The sequence below is a fragment of the Malaclemys terrapin genome, chromosome 10 (genome assembly GCF_027887155.1).
Source record: "Malaclemys terrapin pileata isolate rMalTer1 chromosome 10, rMalTer1.hap1, whole genome shotgun sequence".
NCBI lineage: Eukaryota > Metazoa > Chordata > Testudines > Emydidae > Malaclemys > Malaclemys terrapin.
In genome coordinates, this window is record NC_071514.1 from 18,706,302 (window position 1) to 18,733,065 (window position 26,764).

Sequence of the window (26,764 nt, forward strand, 5' to 3'; positions counted from 1 at the left end):
TCTGTTAGAGACATTTTTGTTATTACATTAAAAATAATTGAAAATATGATAATTGGATATCGTGAATACTAGATGCTGTAGTCATGAAGCCCAATAGAACTAACTGATCTGTATTCTTAACTTAATGAACACCACATAATGGTATCCGACCTGTACCACGTGTCTTTATTTGGATGCACCTTCACAGAGGCAACAGAACTGTGAAGCGCCATCATTTTAGCCCTTGGATGTCTTTTGGATCCAGCACTCCAGTCAATATCCAGACACGACAGTTTCGTGTTCAGATGCACATTCCATCTGCACAGAGACACATCATTGCCTTTCTAGACGAATACTCATGTTACTACCTTGATGTACACAGTGTGACTAATTACATCTTTGCGTTAGTGCCTTGATGCATCAATACCTAGATGTACATAACACTAGTAATTAATTTTAACATCTCACCACACTGTCAATAACGTGGTGTTTCCCAGCAGACAGCCAGTGTGACCCAATTAGCTACCCTGACTCAGCCTTGTGGATATGCCATGGCACATCTTTGCAAATGCAGCTGATTCAGAAAATTCCTCATGTTACCACCACAATCAGTGTCTCCTTAGATAGGGTACCATGACATATCTTTTCACTGGCCTCAGAAGGCATTTACGCTTTGCTGTCAAGATGCAAATGTCAGCTCCAAGACATACTAGGATGCACACTCACATAGTGCCACAACAAGAATAGAGTCAGAGGAACACCACAGTGCTATGAGGCAGTCAGCAAAATCTGTTATCAACCTCCATATCCGCACTGTGAAGCCATCTGACTCCCCTGCACTTCCTTGATGCAATAAGTATTTCTAATGGAAATCCACTAGAGAGTTCCTTAGCCATTAGAGAACTACCTCTCTTGTTGAAGAAAAGGGCCTGGCAGTTGAAAGCTGACATGTCTCTTTAGGGTGATAGAAATGACATGCCTCTCTCTCAAGGTTTCTAAATTCTGAGCTTGCTAATCAGCTACAATGTATCATGTTGGAACCTGAGTGTGGTTCTGTTCTAATCTACTTGCCACTGGACAACTTGTTCTTTCATATCAAGCTACCTTAGTTTCCTTATTCTCCACCTCCCTTTTAGGTTTCCGCACCTTTTGGTGCATGCAGCATATGCCCTACATATGTAAAGTGAGTAATACACATACATGTAACACACGCTACATAGAAACAACACAAGAGTGTGTTTTACTCTCTTACTTTTCCATGCAACTTAACTGAAAGTAACCTTTACAAAAAGGAAAATGTCATTCTTGATGAGACCCAAACCTCTTTAAACTCAGCTCAGTTCCCATTCTAGAAATATATTACTCCATCTTATCACGTTCTTACACTATAAATTACACAGCTTTATGTTTTGACAATGTCAAAATTTTTTTTTACCACTGATAAGAATTTTCCCACCAACATAGAATATTTATTGTTCTCAGAGATTTCTTTTAATTGTTTTTCACCATTATTAAGCATACCAAATATGGGATACTATGAAGGGGCGCATGGGCACATATGTCCACGCACGCACACACAAATTGGATGAAAAGATCTGAATCATGTGGGATTCATTTCTTTAGCATCAGTAAGGTTGTCACATCCTCAGACCCATAATTTAAAGTGTATGGAGTTACAACAATGAGAGTGAGATACCACAAGATTGGTTTTCAATGTGGGTAAAATAGAATCTACAGTGAGGAGCAGCGCTACAAGACCCAATGCAGCAAAGTACCAATGGGAGTTGAGGAGTACATGGCTCTCCTCTGTACCTTGCAGGATTGAGCCCATTATTATCGCAATTGAGAGGACTAGCTAAACCTGCTCCCACTGAAGTCAATAAGATGAATGCAATTGACTTCAGTGTGAAGAGGACTGGAGCCCAGGTTAGTATGTTATATGCCAAATCCTGCTCGTCACAACTAGTCTCATTGACTTCAATGGGATTACTTGTGTGAGTAAGCAAAGAACGCATGTTACATGCCTGTAAAGTCTATGTTGTGTTTTACGCATGGCCAATTATCACTCCGACAGGTAGTGTGTAATAATATTATGGAATGATAAATGATATACTGCTACTTACCTTTCCTATCTTTATGCAGGAATTAATAGTATCCAGGAAATCGGCTTTTTTTTCATTTATAGGCACTTCAGTTAATTCCTTTCCTATTAATTCACCTATTTGATAGCCCATCGCTGTTTCAAATGCAGGATTTACATACTGTGAAATAAAACCAAAGCTCATTAAACACAATACTTAAAAGAAGAAAGTCAAGACAGACCTGCATTTTGATCTACCTTGTTAAACCTAGTGGTATGTTTACTAAGCTGAGATAAAAGTCTTTGTATGTATTATTCATAAAAATATACACTTCAATATTTTTTTAACACAACAAAACAAAAATCCATTCCAGAAGCCTGGTGCTCTTACAAAACAAGCCTGTGTGCACACATGAGCAGAGAGAGGAAAATATATTTTGTTATGAAATACAACATAGTTTTGCATTTCCAAGGAGTTATTATAGACAACAAATACTATTGAAAAATGAATCCTTTCAGTCTTCAAACCGAAGCCAATCTCAATGTTGTGAAAGTCACAAACAGGATGGAGAGATTTTGTAGGGCCGAGGAGTATTAAATGGTAATGTTGCTAAATTCTGTTTTTTCTCTATGAAACAGTCAAGGACTGGGGAGGGGGGTCATCTCTGGGCCCTCCTCACAAAGCTCAAGAAAATGGGCTGTGTGAAGGGGAATCTAAGAGTGCTGGGAGGCGGGAATTGTTATCCGTAAACTGAGGGTTGCACTGCCACTCCAATTCTATGGGGTCCCTACATGCCGCCTACACAGGGGTTTAGACCTGTGATCAATCACTCACTCTAATCTACCTATCTTAGGTACTTATATAGCTTCCATGACCATAGTACTTGAATGCCTCACAATCTTTAATGTATTTATCCCCGGCAGCACTATGTGACCGAGCAGGGCCAGCAAACCCTAGCAAAAATTGGGGGGAGGGGAGGAGAGGGCATGTGACCTTCCACGTCTCCCTCCCACAGGTTGCTTTCTGACCAGCGGGCTGGGACGGGTGTCTTGGGGCTTCAGGCTTGTGGGGCGTGCCTGCCGGGGCTCACAGCTTCAGCAGGAGTGGGGCTGAAGCCCCGAGCTCCAGCAGACGCATCCCGGCTCTCGAACTTCTGAAGACTGTCAGTAAATTTAGCCACCTCTGACTTACAATAAAGTTCACCCATACAGGCTGGATTCATGTATTAGCCTTTCAAGAGCGGAGAGCTAGGCGTTGTCTGTGCTGACTTTAGTTTGGGAACTGGGGAACCATATTCAAAAATATGGTTCCAACCCAGTCAGTCTTTAAATCAGTTTAGCAAGTGAGTGTAGATGGAACAAACAACACTTCAATACCACATTTTAAAAAACTATTCTAATCTTGTTTAAACAGAGTTACAATATGATTTGGCTTCATCCCCATTAGCTGGCCATACCATCACAGAAACCAGGTTAACTGGGTCTGTGTTCAAATTTAGTTTAAATTCTGTTCCTTAAACTGGTCTGAGCCCCAGTGTGTACAGAGGGATGGATTCAAGTCTTCAAGGACAACGAGCTTCAAGGAAATGAGTTTTGTGATTTTATTCTAGTCATTTGTGGACATTTGCTAAAACTTGACTAAAACTTACACTCAGGGGCCTTGTCTGCACTTGGAATTAGCTTCGCTTGCAGCTAGGTTTTAAAGAAAAATTAAATTAATTTGCAACACTTTAGGAAAAGAAAGTTTATAAAACCATGGCTGTGTTCACCAACAGTTATCAGCAATATATGAAATAAGCATCACAAAAAGACTGAGGGCCAGATCTGCAGCATAACCTCAAAGATTACTTATTTTTTTAAATGGACTTGGTTTAAACAGGATATTTTAAACTGAGGAAATTGTACATGAGAGCTGAATTTCTCTCATCTGTTCAGATGCTTGAACTTCTTTTAAAGAAAGAGTACACATAATTGTGGATGAAATAAAATTTAGTGAATCCACAGAACAATATTTTATGCTTATAAAAATAACTAGAACAAACCTGTATTACATGATCTTCACTTGTGATCTCAATGGCTTCTTGACTTTTCTCGAGTGCTGTAAATATTGAATTACAAGCCCTTGTAGACAGAAAAAAACCCCAATGGATTAGATTTAATTTACTTGTCTCTTAAGGTAGATATAAAATATCATACAACAGAAAAAACACAAATACTGGCAGGAGTTTGTGCTTTAGGGATTAATAGGGACATACTAATTTGGCAAACTAATTTTCTATAGTGAGCATCCATATAGTAAGAAGAAATATTCTTTTTTGGATGAGAATAAATTTGGCCTTTTTTATTGTTGATGTTTCTTGAAATTGGTAAAATTACCTTAGTTTAAATTGTGCCCGCACTTCTCCAAATTCCAGCTGAATTAGCTCATTGTAACAGGCCATTATATTGGAATTTTCTACATATCTCTGTAAATGAAAAGTTAGAAATATTTCAGCAGTTGACTTTTCTGTCAATAAAGATATGCTGTTTTAAAGAAAAAATAAATTATGAATGACATCAGGAATGCATAAAATGAACACTTCACAAGTAAAGAGCTCTAGAAACTTCATCAGGCTGGTGCATTTCCTCCAGGTGTTACATTTTGAAAAAAGCAATAGAAAATAAAGTGTAACAACAAGATAAAAAGAGCATGCTGCGTCAATGTGACTATCAATAAAGTCAATAAATAGGATCAAACTAATTTCTGTTAAAATTATTTGTCTTCATGCTGTTTAGTTTAAATAACAATTAAATCATATTGTTAATCAAAAAAGTCAGATTTCAACACTAATTTTACATGGTGTATAGCTTTCCAGGTCATAATTTCATGAACAGAAACAAACAATGCTTTTTTTGACTATTAAATGAGAAAATATTAGCCTTTGTCTAGTGTGTTTTCATTTTCCTGTTCATTAACCTGTTCCTGATTAACTGTTCCCAGATAACTCTATGTGTGGACACATATTCTGTAATAAAAGTGCCATCTTCCTATTTAACTTAACCAAAGTGGGTTAAATTAAACAAGGAACTCTTGTTCCAGAATAAGCCTATCCATGCATGGAGTTATTCAGGAACAGCTGAAATACATCCCCTACTTTAATCAGAAACAACTTCCAAGTGTAGACAAGCCCTTTGGATCTTCATACATGCTAAAGTGCCATGGACTTCAAGGGGAGTTGATCAGGAGTAAGAATTGCAGGAATGGGCTCTACTAAGATAATGCCAAGGCTGTCAAGCCCCTAATCCTGAAAATAAGCATTCTGCATAACTTTACTCATCTGAGTAGTCCCTCTGAAGTCACTGGATCTACTCAGATGAATAAAATTACTCCCATCCTTTAGCATTTGCAGCACTGAGGTCTAACTACAAAGGAGAGGGATGCAAATGCGCTATGACAGAGTAGTAAACAAACTAGTGAATATGCACCATTCGTCTCACTATAAATCATGCACTTTTTGTTCCATTGTCAGCTTAATGTACTGAAGAATCCACCTAACTGACACACTAATAAGCACCAAACCTGCTTAATTGGGATAGTTGTCAGGGAACAGATTCAGTGTAATGCATTCCTGATGACTCTAGACAATAGATAATAGCACCTGATAATGTCTGAAGCCCGTTGTACAGGTGAGAATTTGTATCTGATAGCATAAATTCCCCATAGGATGTCCTATTGTTCACTACAAGCTACTTCCCAGCTCTGCTACAGTATGGCTACTAATGGGTCAGTCTGCCCATATATACTTAGGAAAAGAAGTTTAATGCTTTTAAATTTCTTTTAAATTAAGCATACAAAGAGTCTCTGATAGTTAGGATGCTCTCTGAAGTAGTCATGTTTCTGTTTCCATTGGGATATGCTAGCTCAGAAGGAGACAATATAGAACAATGGACTACAGAAGGTGAGGCTTTGCAGATTGGACTACTGACAAACCGGACCACTGAAAACCAAACCGCAACACAGCTTCTCATATTACATCATAGTTCACACATTACAGAACGATCCAGGGGTTGACAATACATACGTACCCTTGTGAAGCCTGCTGCAATCAGTGGCAATATTGATGACTCCTCCCGATCACTATGTCTTTCAAAACAGAATGACAAAGTCAGAAATGCCTCTTTTGCTCATTCAGTCTTGGTCCCACAAAATAATCTTTAGCAGGACTGGGGCCTAAAACACACACTATGTAGCCAAGCATTACAGTTTTGTTACTGTAAATCAAATACACTTCTTGTGCTTGAACGTTAAGTTTAATTTTCAGTAAATGTTACGTCAAAATTATCATTTCCATTTTCAAGTACCCTCCCTAACTTTTTTGCAACACAAAAAACCAATGCTTCAAGCCAATAGACTTCAGAAATTGCTTGACTAGTCCATGTTTTTCTATGCTTGACTCTTTACTGTTGTTGCCATCCTTGGCTAATGGAAAATATGGTGAACTTGAAAGTTGACGTGGCCAACTAGTTTCAAAAGTGACTAGTGATTTTGGGTGCCTCAAATCTTGATGTCTAACTTGGGACATTCAATAGGGCCTGGTTTTCCAAAGTCTGGTGCTCAGCACTTTCTGAATATCAGGACTCTTTACGGTGTGACAAGGTGGACGCCCATAAAAAGAGGCACCAAAATCGTTCATTATTTTTGAAAATCTTGGCCATATAATCTTTCAATATTTAAAAAGATATGTGTCTATCTTGGAATGGAAGAAGTTGGAGGAATGGCAATTGTTTTAGGTGTGGTTAAAAAGTATATCAGAGGTAATGGAGGCTGGTGAAGCAGATGATGTAATAGCTTGCATTTAAATAGTTCTTCTGATTTGAAAACCTCAGGGCACTCTAAGTGGGTATGATTATTTCTATTTTATAGATGGGGAAACAGCATAGCTAAATTAAGGGACTTGCCCAAGGTCAGACAGAGAGTCAGTGGCAGATCAGACAATAGCTCTAGGTATCTTAGCTCCCAGTGAGAGAGCTTCTGGAATAATGTGCCTAGTTCTAGTGCCCACAATTCAAGAAGGATGTTGATAAATTGGAGAGGGTTCAGAGAAGAGCCACAAGAATAATTAAAGGATTAGAAAACATGCCTTATAGTGATAGACTCATGGAGCTTAATCTATTTATCTTAACAAAGAAAAAGGTTAAGGGGTGACTTGATTACAATCTATAAGTACCTGCATGGGGAACAAATATTTAATAATGGGCTCTTCAATCTAACAGAGAAACGTATAACATAATCCAATGGCTGGAAATTGAAGCTGGACAAATACAGACCGGAAATACAGCATACATTTTTAATGGTGCGAGTGATTAACAATTGGAACAATTTCCTAAGGATCATTGTGGACTCTCCATCACTGACAATTTTTAAATCAGGCTTGGATGTTTTTCTAAAAGATCTGCTCTAGAACAATTGTATGGAAGTTCTACAGCCTGTGCTACACAGGAAGTCAGACTAGAGCAGGGGTCGGCAACCTCTGGCATGCGGCTCGGCAGGGTAAGCACCCTGGCGGGCCGGGCCAGTTTATTTACTTGCTGACGCGGCAGGTTCGGCCGATCGCGGCCCCCACTAGCCGTGGTTTGCCGTCCCAGGCCAATAGGGGTGGCGGGAAGCTGCGGCCAGCACATCCCTCGCCCGCTTTGCTTCCCGCCGCCCCTATTGGCCTGGGATGGCGAACTGCGGCCAGTGGGGGCCGCGATCGGCCCAACCTGCTGCATCAGCAGGTAAATAAACTGGCCCAGCCCGCCAGGGTGCTTACCCTGCCGAGCCGCATGCCAGAGGTTGCCGACCCCTGGACTAGAGGATCCCAATGGTCCCTTCGGCCTTAGAATCCATGAGTTCCCTGTTCTAACGACTCGATAATGCTGCCTCCCAGGAGTACAAAGAAATAAGAAAAAGGTTCTGGCAAGAAAACTAAATGAACTGTTGAAACCTGCTTCGAGAGAAATGATCCTATGCACAACAGAAGAACCTCTGCTAAGTGTTAGCTAATACGGGCTTTGTCTTCATTGGCACAAAAGTGGTTTTTCTATAGTAAGATAACTGACACATGATCGTTAGCTCCCAGTAAAATCCTAAATGGACACAAGGCATTTGTGTTTACTGTCAGGTTGCTAGGCGAGGTCAGCACTATACCCCCTGCCTACGGTTGGCTCACTTTGCTTACCTTGAGCTAAAAGTACAGTGCCTTGACTTGCCACGTTCTTATGGTAAAAACACACCTTTATTTTTGGTCAGTGAAGACATAGTGGTACAATGTACTATTCAGCAGAAAATCGATCCCGTGGCATGTCTATGCTGCAATGGGAGGTGTGCTGTAGCTTGGGAAGGCATACCCACGCTTGCTTTCATCTAGCTAGCCTGGCTAAAAATAGCAGTGAAGACGTGGCAGCACAGGCGTCAGCCTGGTCTGTATAAGCCTGTCCCGCACCCTGGATACGTACTTGCAGTCCTAGTCCGTGCAAGGGTCCAGGCTGCTGCATTGTCCCGGCTAGTTTTAGCTAGTACGGGTATGCCCACCTGAGCTGCAGCCACACCTCCTATTGCATTGTAGACATACCCCCAGGGCAATGCAAATTTATTTCTTAGCCTTTTACACCAGGCTGGGACATTGAGTGGTCTGAAAGGCTGGAGAGCTCAAGTTTAATGAGATCTTCTCTTGAAGAGCATTTATCCTTATCACAGTATTCACCATGTGAGCTTTTTTTAAAAAAAGAAAAAGAAAAAGTAACTGCAGAAAAACCCCTTGAGTAACTTCCTACTCTGAAGTCTGATTCCTACCATGGCTATGATTTAGCAAGCCAGGTTCAAATTGGTCTTACCTTACTAATGAACAGCTGGCCTGCAGTACCAAGGGTGTGCCATTTTTTTTTCTCTCTTTTTTTTGGTGAAGGACAAGAAGCTCTTGAGCTGCTGTTTCCTCTCTCCCTCCCTTATTTTCTTTTTTCCCCCTTTAAATCACTCTCATAAAAGCCAATCCAGCTTTAAGGGCTACCACGACTGTGGATGTGACCTAGTTGTCACAGTCATAAGATTTGCCAGCAGCTTCCTTTGCCCTGGCCTAAAGTGCCACCTGCCAGCTTATTTTTCTTTTGGCCAATGCTTCTTTTTGCTAAGATTGTACTCCAAACACAGTGCAGCAGAATCAAACAAGAGAAAAAGAGGAGGTAGCCAAGATCAAGACTGACTGAGTGGGGGGTGACTCACTAGGCCAGGACAGAGGCAGCCGTTGGGCCTGACGTCAACAGAAAGGTAAGGAATACTAACAGAGCTGGATCTGTAATGGAGAAGGAGTTGGAGAGACTAGAACAGGGGGTGGGTAAAGGTGTCTGGACAACCCTCCCAGAGGCTTTCACTGAAACAGCAACAAAACTAGTTTCAGAAGAACAAGCAGGATTAGCAGGACAGGACTTTGATACAGGGGCAATCCTGGCAAACTGGGACAAATGGTCTCCCTAGACAGCAGTGAACAAAGCATCCACTCAAAGAGGGCATGGAGAAGGGATAAGAGGTGACAGGCCAACTGTGCAGTTCTGTATCGAGGGATACTGACAGCTTCAAGGAGGGTCTTCCATGAGTGCTAAAACATCCAGCCTTGAGAAGGCTCCCCCGCTTGGCACACAGTGCTATTTTTTTTGGTCAAATCATGTTCTGAAAAGCTTCAGTGATGGGGGGAAAATATCTGGTACAATGCAGAAATCAAAAGGCAAGGCGACACCCCTCCTACAGCAGAGGATGGTGAACACAGCACAGTAAAAGTATAGTGTCACCAACACAATAAAAAGTGTTCTGATTTAGAGCTATTATTCTAGTATTTGCCTTTGCAATGATTAGATTCACATTCGATTGTTTACATTGGAAAATAATGATATTTGCAATTTACCTTCGTACTACACCAATTATGACTGTATTTTCTGAGGCTGTAGTTGTTCTGATAGACCTTAAAATAAAGAAACGTGATCACTTAACCTTTCTGTAGTTCACCTTTAATAAATCCTACACTGTCTCTAGAAAATCCCTTTCTTAAATGCTTAATTCTAAAAAACCAAAACCAAAACCAAATCAAAACTGAGTCCCCAGCTTGTTTGGTAATTACAAAAGAAGACTATGTTTAACAGTTTATGAGTGTCAGTGGAAAAAACAACATGCAAATTGTAGATTAGTCTAGCTTTTAGCCAAGCCCGGTGAGGGAATAGCAAATATCATCCCCTCACAAATGACATAAAGCCCATATTGACACTACATTCACAATGCTCCATTCCAAAAGAAGCCATAACATGCAAGTTATGCATGTTCCAGACTTGTCCTCGATCAGTTAATGAGCATTTTACTCTGCTCAAGAATTGGGTGGTAAAAATTTAACCAGGGGAACACCAATGCTCTCCTGCCTTCTCCTGAAAGATCTTAAACTAATTCCTTTATTTTAACAAGGAGTAAAGCCTTTGTCCCAGTGTCATGACCCCACCACACTCACCCGCAGTCAGAACTCTGACCCCAGCCCCCCAAGCCCTATCAGTTATTTAGTCTAGACATAGGGAGTATTTCACTTGCAAGTCAGTGAAACAAGACACTGCTGCATTTTCAGTCCTTGAAAAGCTATGAAAGAATATTTTCCCCCTTATTCATGTGCTATAGTAGTTTGTGGGGGTTGTTTTGGAGTAAATTTGTAATACTTACAAGGCTTTTGAGAAAGATTATGTATTTCAGGCCAGATTTACAAACACTGTAGGTGTGCAATTGTGCACACAAAATGTTGCCTCATTTGCACATGTAGTTGCATGGGAAATTTCAAGAAATTGAGCATACAAACAGAGGTGCTGGGACAATTTTTTAGAGAGGGGGTGCTGAGAGCCATTGAATCAAACTGTAAACCCGGTATATAATGGAAACCACTTTAAGCCAAGGGGTGTGGCAGCACCCCTAGTTCCAGCACCTATGCATATAAATGGATAATTAAATGAATTTATGTATGAAATTCCCAGACTTCTGTTTGCAAATTAGGCATGCAACTGTGGGTCTAAGTGTTTGAAACTCCAGCACTTCAGCCTCACTTTGGCAATAAAGTCTCAGCAGTTGTTTATTGCTTTTTAAATGACAAAACAATTGTGTACCCCCCTCAGGTCTCATTGCTTTTTGCACATTTCTAGATTTTTATCAAAAAGCTAATATATAAATGACAAATTTGTGGCAACAGATTCACTATAACTTTATACATTCTTCCTGCCTATAATCACATTCTGAGTTTCCATCTATTCCTTTATAATAAAAATACTAGTTTTAAAATTCCATTGTTATGGAACTTACCTGCATAGAGCTTCTGCATCAAAATATCTGGAATGTCTATGGTCGATAATGATAATTTCATGCTGTTTATCCAGAAAACATTCTAGCGCAGATTCAGGTGTCCTGGCAATGTTACACCGAAACCCAGCCTTCTCACAGGCCCAACAGAACCCATTACTCTGGTTATCTTCTTTGGCAAACACTAAAAGTACCTGAGTCAAAAAAACAGAGTGAATCATGTTTAAAAGATCTTTAAATATACAATACAGCTGCTATTTCTACAAGTCCTAAGCCACTTTATGAAAACTTTAATGAAGTCCATTTACAAGATTTACATACAGTATTTAATAAGACTGTTTTTGATAGAGCCAAGGAATATTTTAATGAGAACACTATTAAAACTAGAATACAGTGTGTGTAATAACAATAAACATATGGTTTATCATAGAAATAGTCTGTAATATGTCCTTGTATAGATATACAAGTAACTTTCCTTCATTTCGCTTGCTTTGACCCCGTTCCAGCAAAGCACTTAAAACGGGTGTCACTGTAAGCATGTGAGCAGTCCCAGGCACATGCTTAAGGGCTTTGCTGGACTGGGCCTTAGTACAGGATGTCCACTTGCTAACACTGCTAGAATCACAGGCTAAATAATTTGTGGGGAAAATCTGCACAGATGCTGCAGTGGTATGATGGAAAACGTGCTGGGCCTTCCATCTCATCCTGACTCCCCTGAAATATTGTGAATAGCAAGAACTATCGGAGTCCTGGTGAGCTTATGAGGTTCTGAAGTCAAGGGTGGTATTCCTGTATATGCAGCTTGCCCCAGCTATGACTCCTAGGCAAAGTCTGCCTTGCAATTTATTCCAGAGGGAGTGTGCTGTGGTTAAAATAAAAATCTGAGAGTCAGGAATTCTGGGACCTAGGGCTGGCTCGGTCACAAACTCATGTCGTAACCTTTGGCAAGCTTAATGTCTCTGTGCTTCTTTGAAATGGGGAGAATAATGCTTACCCACTTCATACAAGTGCGGGGAGGCTTAATTCCTTCATGTTTGCATGGTGTTCGGAGCACCACGATGGAAGGTGCTACAGAAGTTGAAGAGGCTAGATCCAAAGGTCATTAAAGTCTACAGAAAAATTGCCATTGACTGCAATAGGCTTTGCATCAGGATGACACTGTGTAGGGAGTGAGGAAGAGGCTTGATTTGGGCTGTTTGATAGAATAGAATATGGGCCTTTAATTAATGCTGCTTTTGCAGATAATACAGTGTGTGTGTCCATTTTTGGAAGGGGGCAATAAAGTCACTTTCAGAATTTGGCCATTGTCACACAACACCAAAACGTTCAGTAATTTAATCAAACTACAGTAAGATATGTATACTGTGGTCAAACAATAATGTATAGCTTCTGTAACTCACACCACATCCTGCTGAACTTTATACTTCTGGGCTATTTTAAGAATTCCAGTGGTAGCTACACTTTGGACCCGGTTGGTGGAATGTCTATCAATAAATCTTAACATTTACATGTAGTGCATATTTTTGTAAGAGTGAAGGACTTTGTGTTCATTTAGCTCAGATTCCTTTTATAGCAACGAATAGTAGTTTATGCTAAACTCTCGGTAAAAACATGTAATAGTTTGGGCTATTTTTAGTGAAGTTAATTTATAACAATCTTAAGAAAGGAAGGATCATTTTGTAGCAAAAGCACAGAACAGCAATCAGCAGATCTGGGTTGTATTCCTGGCTCTGCCATAGATTTGAAGTCATTTAACCTCTCTGTACCTCAGTATCCCTATCTGTAAAATGGGGATAATAATACTTAGCTACCTCCCATAGGTATTATGAGGCTTGATTTATTGAACCATTACTAAATGGAAATGGTAGAATTGTCAACAATAATGCAGAAAAGACAGACATATGCAAGAAATATTTCTGCTCTCGTTTGGGGCAAAAGCAGGATGATGTATTCAGTCATATGACGACGAAATACTCTCCAGTCCAACTGTAACTAGGAAGGAGGCTAAACAGCAGCTACTGAACATTAGACAGTTTAAATCTGCAGGTCCAGCTAACTTGCATCCAAGTGTTTTAAAAGAGATGGCTGAAGAGCTCTCTGGACCATTAATGCAGATTTGCAATAAGGCTTGGAACAGTGAGGAAGTTGCAGGGGACTGGAAGAAAGTTAATGTAGTGCCAATATTTAAAAGAAGTCAATGGAACAACCAGGGCAGTAGTTCTGTCAGCCTGACATTGATCCTGTGAAAAATAATAGAACACCTGATATAGGACTCGATCAATAAAGAATTAAAGGAGGGTAATATAATTATCGCCAATTAGTATGAGTTTATGGAAAACAGATCATGTCAAACTAACTCGATATCTTTTTTTGGTGAGATTATTAATTGGATTGATAAAGGTAATAGTGTTGATGTAATATATTTGGACTTCTGTAGGGATTTGATTTCATACCACACAACATTTTAATTAAGAAACTATGATGATACAAAATCAACAAGACACACATTAAATGAATTAAAAACTAGCTAACTGATAGGTCTCAAAAGGTTATCGGAAATGGAGAATCATTATTGAGAGTGTGTATTTCTAGTGGGGTCTCAAAGGAAGCACTTTTTGGCCCCACACTCTAACATATTTATCACTGACTCTGGAAGAAACTATAACATCTTTACTGATAAAAACTGCAGATATACAAAGATTGAGGGAGTGGTGAATAATGAAGAGGACAGGTCACTGATACCGAGTGATCTGGATCACATAGTAAGAGGGACACGAGCAAATAATATGTCTTTTAATACAGCTAAATGTATATCTATATATCTAGGAACTAAGAATGCAGGTAATACTTACAGGATGGGGGACTCTATCCTGGGAAGTGGTGACCCACAAGTCTTTTTCAGACTCCACGATGGCTAGATGGCTAATCAGTTGAACATGAGCTTCCATTGCAATGACATGGCCAAAACAGCTATTGTGATCCATTGGATGTATAAAAACAGGGCAATATCGAGTAGAAGTGGAGAGGTTACATTACCTCTGTATTTGGCACTGGTGTGATCAGTACAGGAATAATGTGTCCAGTTCTGGTATCATAGTTCAAGGAATACTGGAGAGTTTTAGAGAAGAGCCATGGCAATGATTAAAGGATGGAAGAACATGACTTATCCAAGATACGGTTAAGGGGGACTTGATCAAAGTCTATAAGTACCTACACGGGCTCTTCAGCCTATAAAAGATAAAAATTTAACAGGATCCAATGGCTGTAAATTGAAGCTAAACAAATTCACCCTGGAAATAAGGTGTACATTTTTAAAATGAGGGTAATTAACCAAGGCTCTGGTGGATTGCCCATCACTGGAAATTTTTCAATCAAGATTGGATTTTTTTTTCTAAAAGCAATGATCTCATTCAAAGAGGAATTAATACAGGGAAGAGATGATCTCATACAAAGAGGAATTAATACAGGGAAGAGATGATCTCATACAAAGAGGAATTAATACAGGGAAGTCCATAAGAGGCCTGTGTTATGCAAGAGGTCAGATTAGATGATCACAATGGTCCTTTCTGGCCTTATGAGCTACGAATGAATCTATGAATGAATCTGTGTGGCAAGAGAGGTAGTGGACTCCAGGATGACACCAGGTTATAGGCCTGAGTTACAAGGAGAATTGTGGTGTCAACGGTGACAGAGAAACTAGGGAGTAGGAAGGATTGGGAAGACGAGTTCAGCCTTTGCCATATTATTAAGTAGTGTATAAGCTGATACCATGTGAATGGATATTACTTAGAGATGAGGTGTAGAGGGAGAAGATGAGTGGAGCATTGATGGACCACTATGGGATACTCCTGGAAAGGGTGAGGGGGTGAAGAGGTGGATTCACCAAGAGAGGTACTGATGGAACAACCAGAGTGGTAGAAGGAGAACCAAGGGAGGATGGAATTGCACAAGCTGAGAGAGGATGAGGCTTCAGGAAGGAGACTATGTTCACAGTGTCAAAGGCAGCCGAAAGCTCAAAGAGGATGAGGATGGAGCAGAGGGTCTGAGATTTGTCCATTTGGATCATTAAAGAGCAACCTTGTTCAGAGCAGTTTCAGTAGAGTGAAGTGTAGCGGGTGAGAACCAGATTGGATTGGAATACAGGTGGAAGTGGAGAACAGAAACTAGGAGAAATAGTTGTAGATATCATGTTCAATAAGTTGAGAGACGCAAGGGAGAAGGGAGAGAGGCTGGAAACAGGGTGGGGATTTATTTTAGGATGGGAAAACTTACAAAGTGCTGTATCTGTTAGATAACATGCTTGTTGCCTGGCATGCCAAAATGCCCTGGGGAAGGGTTGAGCACACAAAATGGATCCAATCACAAACATTGCCCTGCTGAAAATTTGGTCTTTAGTTTGAGCTGTGAAATATTTATTTGAACATCAATGTGCATACTGTAAATTACAGGACAAATGCAGCGTGATGATCATGAAACTTCACCTTAATTTCAGTATTTCCTAAAGTGTTACCTGAAGTTGATCTTGGTGGAGTCTCATAGGGCCAAACTGCACATCTGTCACTGCTGCCTACAAAAAAGAAGAGAATTTTATAAATACATACCTGCTCATGGAGGAAGGAAAATCAGCTCTTTAAAAGAAGAGCTCTCCTATTTACCACTGGGCCACAAATATATTGCTATCATTATCAGCCCGTCTATCTATGAGGGTTTTGTGTTGCTTTTAAAAATTCCTATTCAACGCAACAACAAGGTTACAAATCAACAAGCAGGTTACAGTCACTTTCTTATTGTCATTTCAAACATAAAGCTATGTTTTAGTCCTGTGAGTATGCTAGACAGCTCATTATTTTTCTGTATCCTCAGTATCACTTACGCGGTTCCACAACACAGGCAAATGTTTAGAAATAGCTTTCTTTAAAAAATGTAAATAAGCATTTAATTCAAAAAGAAAGGTAAAAGTATGGAACTGGGTGATGGGGTGTCCAGCCCACACAGGATTGGAAGGGGTTAAGAAGACCAGGCAGGCCAATTAACTGCACAGACTGCACCTGGAGGGAGAGCTAGAAGGCAGGGAATTGATAGAAAGCAGGCTGAGCTGAGCAGGAATAGACAGGGCCTATAAAGCCAGGAAGCTGGCATCAGACAAGGGCTGCTGGGAAAGAGCAATCACTCCTTGGGTAGAGGGAGCAGGGTTTGGAGCTAGTACACCCAGAGAAAGTGGGGGGAAATGAGTGGTAGGATGCAGTCCTGGGAAGGAGCAATGAGGGCTGGGAGAGTAAAGCCCAGAACTGCTAGGTTGAGGCAGTGAATGGGAATACTGCATAAGGCTGCTGAAGGAAAGACTTTGATATATCCCAGAAGGGGGGGAAATGCTGAGCGACCTGCCCAGAGGGCTGAGTCATGAAGAGGACGCTGTGCTTCCTGGGACAAAAGAGGAGCTGCAGACCTGAGAGAGAGATGGTGTACGACTGTGGCAATGGGGCATCGACCTGATGAGCTAATCCCCAGAGCAGCCAGGAGGAGGTGCCAGACTAGTGGTGTGCCCTGTCACATTCTGCTTTAGAAACTTTATCAGTAATGGATTTCGCTACATAATGGTGAGTGCTTGAAAGCTGTACAAATAAACATGCATACTTCATTTCCCAAAGTATGCTCTGATGCATTATTTCCCAAGGCCATGCTGGTGGAGACCATGAGAGCCCTCAGAACCTGAAGACTGTAGAACTCTGAGATAAGCATTTAAAGGCATGTATGTTTAAAAGGCACCTCTACTCTGAAAAGTGATTGTAAAATGTCATTGTGCTGTGCTGTGTTCGTTGTGTGTCCATATCGAGCGTGCGCGAATTATACACGAAGAGAGTCTTTTTCTAAGTGCAAACTTAGCTTGGGATCCGAGAGTCAAGCTAGGATCTTTCCTTCTCTTGAACCATTACAAGTAACGATGACTAGGTGTGTCTGCTGCTCTTACTAGCTCCACCAACTAACTGTCTTTGATACCACAGACTATTCGGCATTATTGCCTGAAGACGGGAACAGGAGTAAATGGAATGGCTCTTAAGTGGCTTTGGGCTAGATTTTCAAAGGTATTTAGGTGCCTAAAGATGCACATAGGTGCCTAGTGGGATTTTCAGACGCGCTTATGCACCTATCTGCATCTTTAAGGGCCTAAATACCTTTAAAAATCTGGCCTTTTGTATTTTTGGTCTCTGAGGGTGCATCTACACAGCAAAACCAAAACATAGCAGCAGCAAGTCTCAGAGCCTGGGTGAACTGTCTAGGGCTCTCACTGAGGGACTAAAAAACAGCAGTGTAGTTGTTCAAGCTGGAGCCTGGTCTGCAAGACCTGACCTCTTCTCCTCTCCCCCCCGGTTTCAGAGCCTGGTCTCCAGCCTGAGCCCAAGCATCTACACAGCTATTTTTAGCTCTGCAGTGCAAGCCCGAGTCAGTTAACCCAGGCTCTGAGACTTACTGCTGCAGGGTTGGGGTTTTGGGTTTTTTTTGGGGGGGGCGGGGTGGCTGTTGATGATGTACCCTGAGAGATCGAACACAAACAATTAGTAAAGAATTCTCTTGATGTAAAAAGGGCAACTAAAATCCTGCTGGTTCTCGCTTAGCTGTGCAGGCACTGCAGGGCTAACTGGGGGTAAAAAAAACAGAAGAAACTTATTTTTGGCAATGTAGTAAACAAAGAGGACTCGGGATCATATACACACAAGGAACAGATCTGTTGAGTACAGAGGTGGCATTTTTACATTGTTGTTTTTTCAGAGTAAAACCACACTTTAAGATCAGATTTAATCCTTTGCTGTCTAGAATTTTTCCAATAAGTAATTTTAAAGAACCATCATTACATCCCATATACCACATAAAAACCTTTTAAAATTACATGCTCGTTTCTCTCTATGACCTTATTGCTCCATTGCATAGCCAGTAAGGCACTTCATGTGAGCTTTTATTTGTTTATCAATTTGGAAATCACCAATATATATTTAAATGAGAAAGAAATATGAGGCGAGGAAAAGCCAGTGTAACACCTGAGAAAACAATCCAGGAACAGTTTATACCTTCGTTATTAAAGTGTGGCTCTAACAGTGACTGTAACATCAACATGGAGAGGGTTCCAGATTTACTTTCTCAATAGCTTCCAGGTCAGATTTATTCACTTTAAACACTCCCCAAAAGTGATTCTTCTCATTGCAAACACTGAAAATTCTTCATGGGATATGAAAAATCAAGCTGCTTTGTTCTACCTCTCACCTCATCACCACGTAACGATTTTGCACTAAGAAATTAGCTGGTAATTTAGTTGATGATGCATGAGGCAGATGCAAATCCATCTTTCTCTGCCATGGTTTTATTGGCTTTGTGGTGCTAACAGCAGTAACAACTTGGTTTTAATCAGTAAAGTCAGCAGAAATGCCTGGAGGACATACAGGGAGAATATCTATAGAGTAAAAGTTGCCATTTTTACAGTCACTTTTCTGAGCATAACCATAATTTACATTACATTTTGAAAGATTTATTTTTGTGCATTCAGGCTGCCAGCAGAAAGTGTTTTCAATTTTAACTAACAATGGCTTTGAGCTGTAAGGTTCAGACCCAGAGCTGAACTTTCCCAAAGTTTACAGGTATTAAGAACCAGTGCCAAGTCTAATATTAAACAGTAAGATACAATTACTGCTGCCAGCTATTGCTTTCATTTGCTCCTTTCTTCTATAAGTTTGTGAGTGAATTTAATGCTCATAGAAGCATTAAAGGACCAACGGTCTGATCCTGCATGGAATCAAGCACCCTCAACTTCCGTTGACGTCTGTAGGGGTTAAAGAAGCCCAGCATCTCTCAGGAGGTGCTCTGCACTTAGCAGGATTGGGTCCTAATAGCAATGGTTGGAGCCAGGCACAGTCAGAACTATGTTGGAAGGCTCTGCGCAGTTTTCCCCATACAGCTCTCTCAATCCACCACTTCAATTTCACCTGAAACTCCTGACTATTTCAGACCAGAACTTCCCTTTAGTAGACACTATCAACCATGATCAGTTATGTCCTATTTCACCGTAGTTTTGAAATGGGCATGCATGGAACGAATTCCTGTTCACTCTGCTCACATAGAAAGTCTCATGAGAACAATGGGACTAGTCACTGCAATAAGCCAAGCAGGAGATGTCCAACAGGGAGTTAGCTGAGTCTACAAAACACTTTTTTGCCAACGTGACGTTTAAGCTCCACTTAGAGACACCGCCTGCATGTGATATACTATCTTGTTACATGTTAACTTTCTGTCCCAGGTGGAAGAAAAACCCTCTTCTGCATCTCAGCTGTAAAATTTTGGTGCAGTGTGGTTAATTCTTAATCTGGTTGAAATCTGTTCAAATAACTTGATTAATCATTTCAGTACTACTTATGCAGCCAGCAGTCTCAAGAATCAAAGTTTTGGTTAAGTACTGTGTCAACCATGACACTGTAAAGGCTTCAGCAAGGATTTAATGCAGCACAAAAGCAGAAACTCTGAAGTCTGGTTGGATTAAATAAACTTTACAAATATAGCTAAAACTATAATTAACCCCCTTTCCTCAAGCCTACATGTATAACAATTGCACAAATGCACCTTTATCCAGCTGTATGTTTTGCCATTTCTTCCTTTACATTCATCCTGCTTTAAAAAGAGCAATCAGAACATTTTTATACTAACAATTATGACTAATGATCCTAATAGCTGTGTCAAGGCAGGAACAAACATTTTTTACAAGATCATATAAGGAGAACAAAGATATAAGGCTACCTGCAGACCTTGGAATTGTCCACATATTGCTAAGGACCCACATATGTTAATCTCACGAGCAGGCAAAGCGTCTATGGATGTGAGAAGAGCTGAGTCCAGAATATCCAAGGTGAACTGGTTATGAATTTAAGTATTTGAAAATACACACCTAGAGACCAGACTGTAGCTTTGAGCCAGGGCCCAACCTGGATGTAGAGTGAGGAGGGGCCAATATTGCTGAGTTCTGACTGTGCATCATCCTTCCAAAGGTGCAGCCCTCTCCACCAGAGCCCTACATTTTACACACTCCAATCTGTGAGGCTGGTGGCTCTAGGTATTCACATACTATGGTAACAGGGGCTATATAAACACCTAGATGGATTAGATTAGACTGTCCTCACTAGATAGGCAAACTGGCTGGGCACAAGAGGAGTCAAAGTGAAGTCAAGGGGAATAAATAAGTCATCTGATTCCCGTTAAAACCGGTGGGAGTCTTTCAACTGACTTTAGTGGGAACTAGACTGAGGGCTCTGTGCTTTACTAAGCACTACGCTTGCTACGGAGGGTTTGCAAGATCTGGACCTTGAATTGCTATGTCACTGAAATTGCTGGTAAAATAATTCAGAGATAAGTGAATGTTTGGTAAACAAACAACTGAAATAAGCTTAAAACAGACTGTCCCAAACAACTGTGACTGCTCTGATTAAAGTACAACCAACTAGACGGTGACCTGATGTAACCTATTAAAACATTTCAGATTTCTTCTTACTATGAGTCATCCTTCACAACTCAGCCAGAGCAGAATCTACAGGAAAGACCTACTCATGTTTTTTTCATTCCTATGGAGAGAAAAACCTTATATGAACTTGTTCATGGAATACTTATAGTAAAGAACAAAGAGCAGAAATGGCAGGCTCACTCTATGTGCTAGTTATGGCGATATACTACTTGGTTAGAATGTAGGACACATCAAAAGTGCCTACATGCCGTAGGTTTCCTATTTACCAGACTTCTCATATCTTGGCTTAGTCTAAAATGCCTCTGTTGCCATTACTAATTGGAGGGCAGAGCTAACCCTCAAAAGAGGCAGAGTCAGCTGGAAAAAAAGCCTTTGGCTATTAAATACCAAACAGTATTCATGTTAAAGAGAAGCAAATACATTACTTCTGCAGGCTGATTTTTTTCTAAATATTTCCTGAAGTTTTTGTGTGATGCTTTAATTCAGGTCCCTGGCTAGCCCAATGTATCCATGGCTTTCAGAGGCATGGCTGCTGCCTCTGCTCCAGACCAATCTGTTCAGGAGAAAGGCTGGCCTGCTGCAGAGGGAGTTATGGAGCAGCGGAACAGTAGGGAGAAAGAGTGCTCATACAAATGAATCCTCCACAATCTGCATCCACTCCATCACTTCCTTTCAGACTCTCCACCAACAGCTGGGGAGCACAGCCAATGGAAGTTACTTTTTGCTGCCACACAGTCTCGATGTACTACATAGACTAACCAGTAATCTCTCCTCCCATGGGGGAGCTGTACGCATCTCCAGATTGCTGCTGATCTCCCTCCTCCTCAAAGGTCATAGCGTTCATGAGGACACATGGGCAGCCCTAGGGTTTGCTCCTAGATGATTACCATTCTTGAGAATTTTGCAATATACTTATTTGAATAAAGAAGTGAGACACACTTGCTCTATATTATCAATCGTGCAGCCACTTTTATTAAATGGATTGCAGATGGGCAGATGTACAGGGAACCTAGGATTTAGGATTCAGCCAATAGTAAGGATATTCCTGATAACAGTTTAGCACTAAGTAACGGTCTGTTCACATAAGCTTTACTACAAGTCTCAAGCCTAATGTCTTTTCCCATGAAAATGTCTGATAGCGATACAGTGAGTGGTATTTTACTACTAAACCATAATATATTAATTGTATAATATGCCCAACTAACAAGTAATCTTTCCTAAATACAGCACTATGACAAATTGTTCCAATGCTTAAAAGCAAGTGTGTTATGAATATAAGTACTGCATCATGCATGTATTGTTTTATTACCAGACTTGCTTTAGCAAAATTGAAATACAGTTTATTAACGGGGCACAATAGGCTATACTACCTCATACACAAACACAGCAATGCTGTGAGTAAATTTACCAAACTGGATGTACAGGGTAACTAGTGGAGAGTTTTAAAATGTATCCAAAACGACTGTATATTGAGTCAGTGGGCTTGCAATATCAAAACTTATTCATCACGTCTAACATTTCTTCTTTATAGTCTTTATAGTCTATTGCCAGCAATATTAATAATTTTACTGATATTTTAAAATTGTATAAATACATTTTAATTTAATTTTGAAATATACTCTTCAATATTGCCTCTGTGTATATGTACATTATTAATCATCACAAATAAGAATTGACTAATTTTAGCTAAATTTAAACGACTCAATCCCAAAATTAAGCTGTAAGCATTAGGGTCGGTTCAGATGTTCCACATTTTGATTTTTCGATTAAAAGAAATGGATTAATTTTACATTAACTCTTCTTTACACTTTTTTTTAAACTCGCTTTAGTAAGCCTAGATATACCCATCCCATCAAGCAATAGCCCAAGTGAACAGACAGACTTCAGATCACACCCTGACAGTCAACTGATCCAGGATCTATCAAATCAAGAGGGTGAAATGAATTCCAAAGTCGAGAGCCGTCCCCTGAAAAATCTCAGCCAACACTTTCAGCATCATGGGTCTGTTTGCATGAGTAACCCTCCTGGATCTCAACTGACAAGACAGTGTATTAGGGAGCTCCCGAGACAGCTAAGATCCATACTACATAGGGCACACCAGCATATAGATTTTTCCTGGAAGTGGAAAAGGCATTATACTCCCTGTGGCTAACACTTTCTGGCAAGCAGTTCTCCATGATCAGGACCAGCTGTAGCTTCTGACTACTGGATTTTAATGCATTTTTCTTCCTGTTAACATTTCCTTCTCACCTTTTGAAACCTATGTATACTGGTCGTATCCTGAACTCTGCACATTTATACATTCCTTGCAAAATTCCCATTGAACTTGAATGTGTAAGGACTTTCTGATACTACTGTTTAGCAACATAAAAGACAATGTAGGCAGGGTGATGCATGAGCCAACTGAAGAATATTGGCCTAGATGAGGAGTTATTCCCAATTAACTATTCCTGATTAATTGCGCGTGTGGACGCTCAGCGTGGAGTAAGCTAATTTAGAATAAGCCACTCTTATTTTGGAATAAGAGCATCCACACATGGAGTTAACCAGGATTAATTAATCCACCTTAAAATAATACATACCTTATTCCAGATTAATTTTCATGTGTAGACAAGCCCTGATTTAATTTTCACTACTGTTCACTTACTCCATTTTTAAAATGTTATGAACAATTCAGAGACTCTTAGTTTTGTATAGATCTGGAGGGCCAAATTCTGGCCTCAGATCGACACAGTAGTACAACATTAATACTAAGTGATATGGCAAACAGGAAGATGGGTCAGAAACAGAGCTTTTTTGAATGTCCCAAGAGGAAATACTCAGTCATGTGCATGGATCTGAGGCAAGAATTTGGCCCTAAATGATTTGAGAAGCCTATTTAACAGATATTTATTAATAAATTGTGTACAGTCCAACTGAATGTCTTTAGTAAGTCAATGCTTGTACATCACCTTCCATATGTAAAGCATTTTATGCATTCTAACTATTATAAGATTTTTGTTTTTAAATATTCTGTGACTGATTCCTGGCTGCACTACTCCAGTTTAACACCAGTGTCACTCCAATGAGATCAGCAGTGTTACAATAGCCCAAAGCTGGAGTCATGCATGGTAAATCAGAATCCCTGCTTCTTGTACACTTTGGGGAAACTGAGAATGCTCAATTTGTTCCTTTTACATTTCCTCTGTGTGGATTCAGGAACTTTCTCTTTATAGCATTGCAAGCTTGGAGCTAATAGAAATGAATCATTCCATTTTTGTCAGGAAAAGTGAATTATGCTATCCAAACTGACTTCTTATTTGTAATGCGGTAGCACTTAGGGCCCCAGTCATGGATCAATGGCCCATTATGCTAGGTGCTGACCAGACCTGCTTCATAAATACAGTCAAAGTTGATTATTTAAAGGTAAGAACTGTTTCACAAAGCAGGCTAGAAGGTTTCTAGAAAGCCAATTCCTTGTAAAGTTGTGAAGCAGAATAGTTCATAAAATAAAATGAACAATAGACCACTCAGCACCTCTACAGCACTCTTTATCCATAGATCTCACAGATGATATTTATGAGTCTATGCCCAGCAGCACCAAAATGTTTCTATTGTAACTAGGTATTTGTGCTGTAGCAAGGTGAGTAGGCCTTTCATGCTAATGTATCTCCCCCCCCACCCCCCAAGAGGGAATACTCATTCGTATGGTACAGTACACAGACATAGGATTGTATAAACCAAAAACAAGCCAGAAAAAAATCATCATCCACTCATAAATCTAAGTGACAATCTGACAGGCATTTGTCTGATCAACTGCACCTCCCTTTCCACCACAAGCCTTTATTTGAGAGGTTATTCAAATGGAAACCCCACCTTTGAGTTATAATTCACCTTAGCCATATTCTCAAACTCCACAGAAAGTCTGAGAAAGAAGATGGTTGTATCCCTGTGCTTTCAAACTCTAAGGGCTAGACTGTGCTTTTAGCCTCAGCCTTGCCCAAGGGGGTGGTGCATAAAATGTCCTGGGGAAAGCACAATTCCCTCCCTGTTTCCCGCTTGCTTGGAATGGAGATGCTAATGTGCTGCTGACCTATACCACAAATTACGACACCCCCTGCACTGACTCAGCTCAGGAGTCTGGTAAATTGAAGGGGTGCAGCCCTGGACCTGCCCCTTCCCACATTTCTGTTCCAGTGAGGGTTAAGCAGGCACACAGCACTGCTTACTCCTGTGCTCCAGGACTCGAGATCCAGGTAGCCCACACAACAGTGGTGGGAATTCTGACTCTCCCTTACTATATGTGGGCGTGTAGCCAAAGCCACAAGCTAGCCCTAAGGAATAACATTGATTTTCCTCTATATATAACAGCAAGGATGTTGAGCAGCAAATAGCATGCTCACAAAAAGCAGCGTTCAAATCAAATGTTGGATTTGCTTCAACATATGCCCAACCTGGCAGTCCTTTACTGATCTGTATACTACACTCCACTAAACATTAGCACTTTGAATTTAAAGCAAGAGAAACACGAAACAAAAGCTAGATGACACTTCTATAGAGCTGACAATCTTTTGGGCCGCCTTCTTAGGCAAGTTAACATTGTTGCGTTTAAAGTAGAAACAGGCCTGACATGCAACATTCAGATCTGGATCTGAACAACCCAAAAGTTTGAGATTGCTCCCATTTGGGGTCTTAATTCAGGATCCCACTGAAAAGTGTTTGCCTTTACAGGTTGGTCTCTCTCTCTCTTCCCCTCTCTTCTTAGTACACTATGGCCACATATTTCTATGTGGTCAGGCCATGCTGAAAAGCATTTGGAGTTATATCCTGCGCTAAAGAGAAAAACAGCAGCTCAATGACCTGGCTTGTATTTTAGAAGAAAATTTAAAACCCTATAATAATGGTTTTCTATACATAGTCTGCAAAAATAGCTGTCACTATCAATGCAAAAACAGCCTTAAGGACACTTTTAGCTCTTCAGAGTTCTGCAAAGTCAAGTACACTTCAGGGTATAACTTCTGAAGAAATATCTTTGAAAGCTGTAATGGCACCATGAACAAACAATGCACCCTACATAGAAATGTAATTATTTTAAATGAGAAAAGAGGACATTTATGGGAAGGAGTGTCAGCCCCTTATTTGATCATGTTGAAAGAATGACAGCTAGGAATGCGCTAGATTAGTTCTATTTTATAATCGTGCTCATCTCCATAGCGTCTAGGCATCTTTGGTGGATAGGGGCTGCTTGCAGGAGCAAATCATAGTTGCTGACCTTTATCAAGAGGTCATCTTTTACGAGCTGCATACCAGTGTCTGGATCGAAAACCTTCCTAGCTCTCTGAGAACTCTATTCTCTTACTCTCCTGGAACTCAGAGCCCTTCTCTGTTTTCTCCTTTGCATGCTGGACCAAGAGCTCTCCAGCTGTCTGTGTCACATACTGCTTCAGAGGCAGCTGGATAACGGTGTGTGGCTAGAAATTCCCATAGGCATCTGAGGCCTACTTCCTTCTCTCTTTTTCCTCCTCATCTAACAAGGCTACAGCTGCTCAAGTCTCCCACTAGGTGAAGACACGTATAACTGAGCTCTGGGAGCTAGAAACCCCCTTATATACGGAGGATGACATCACTAAAAAGTTTCAAAATACTGTCCTCCTGTCTCCATCTGCTGGAAAGGAGGAACTATACCCAACTATCTGGACAGGGATAGAAGACTGAAGAGAGATTAGTGTTCACTTTGGCTGGTGATCAACCAAGAAACCTTTAAATATAAAGTATTAAAGATGTTTGGGATCATGGCATTCTGAACTATCCAGTGATAGTTTTCTCAACTTTCGTCTAACTGAAACAGTACTTTTCATTCACCTTCCACTGCCTTAGGTGTATTAATTTTACAGGC

At 40.4% G+C, this 26,764-nt stretch overlaps 1 protein-coding gene across 8 annotated transcripts in view; it reads right to left on the reverse strand.

Annotated features, from left to right (window-relative positions):
* PDE8A (phosphodiesterase 8A) overlaps positions 1–26,764 on the reverse strand; it is a 258,360-nt gene that overhangs the window by 48,211 nt on the left and 183,385 nt on the right. For 7 of the 8 annotated variants that reach the window (XM_054042371.1, XM_054042376.1, XM_054042368.1 and 4 more), the window contains exons 2-8: positions 15,904–15,960; positions 11,397–11,587; positions 9,976–10,032; positions 6,125–6,182; positions 4,436–4,524; positions 4,102–4,180; positions 2,103–2,240 (exon numbers count right to left, since the gene is read on the reverse strand). In XM_054042371.1, the coding sequence (XP_053898346.1) occupies positions 2,103–2,240; positions 4,102–4,180; positions 4,436–4,524; positions 6,125–6,182; positions 9,976–10,032; positions 11,397–11,587; positions 15,904–15,960 (669 nt within the window). Of the gene's footprint in view, positions 1–2,102; positions 2,241–4,101; positions 4,181–4,435; positions 4,525–6,124; positions 6,183–9,975; positions 10,033–11,396; positions 11,588–15,903; positions 15,961–20,319; positions 20,341–26,764 lie in introns of those variants that run through there. The other variant, XM_054042373.1, reaches the window with a different exon arrangement.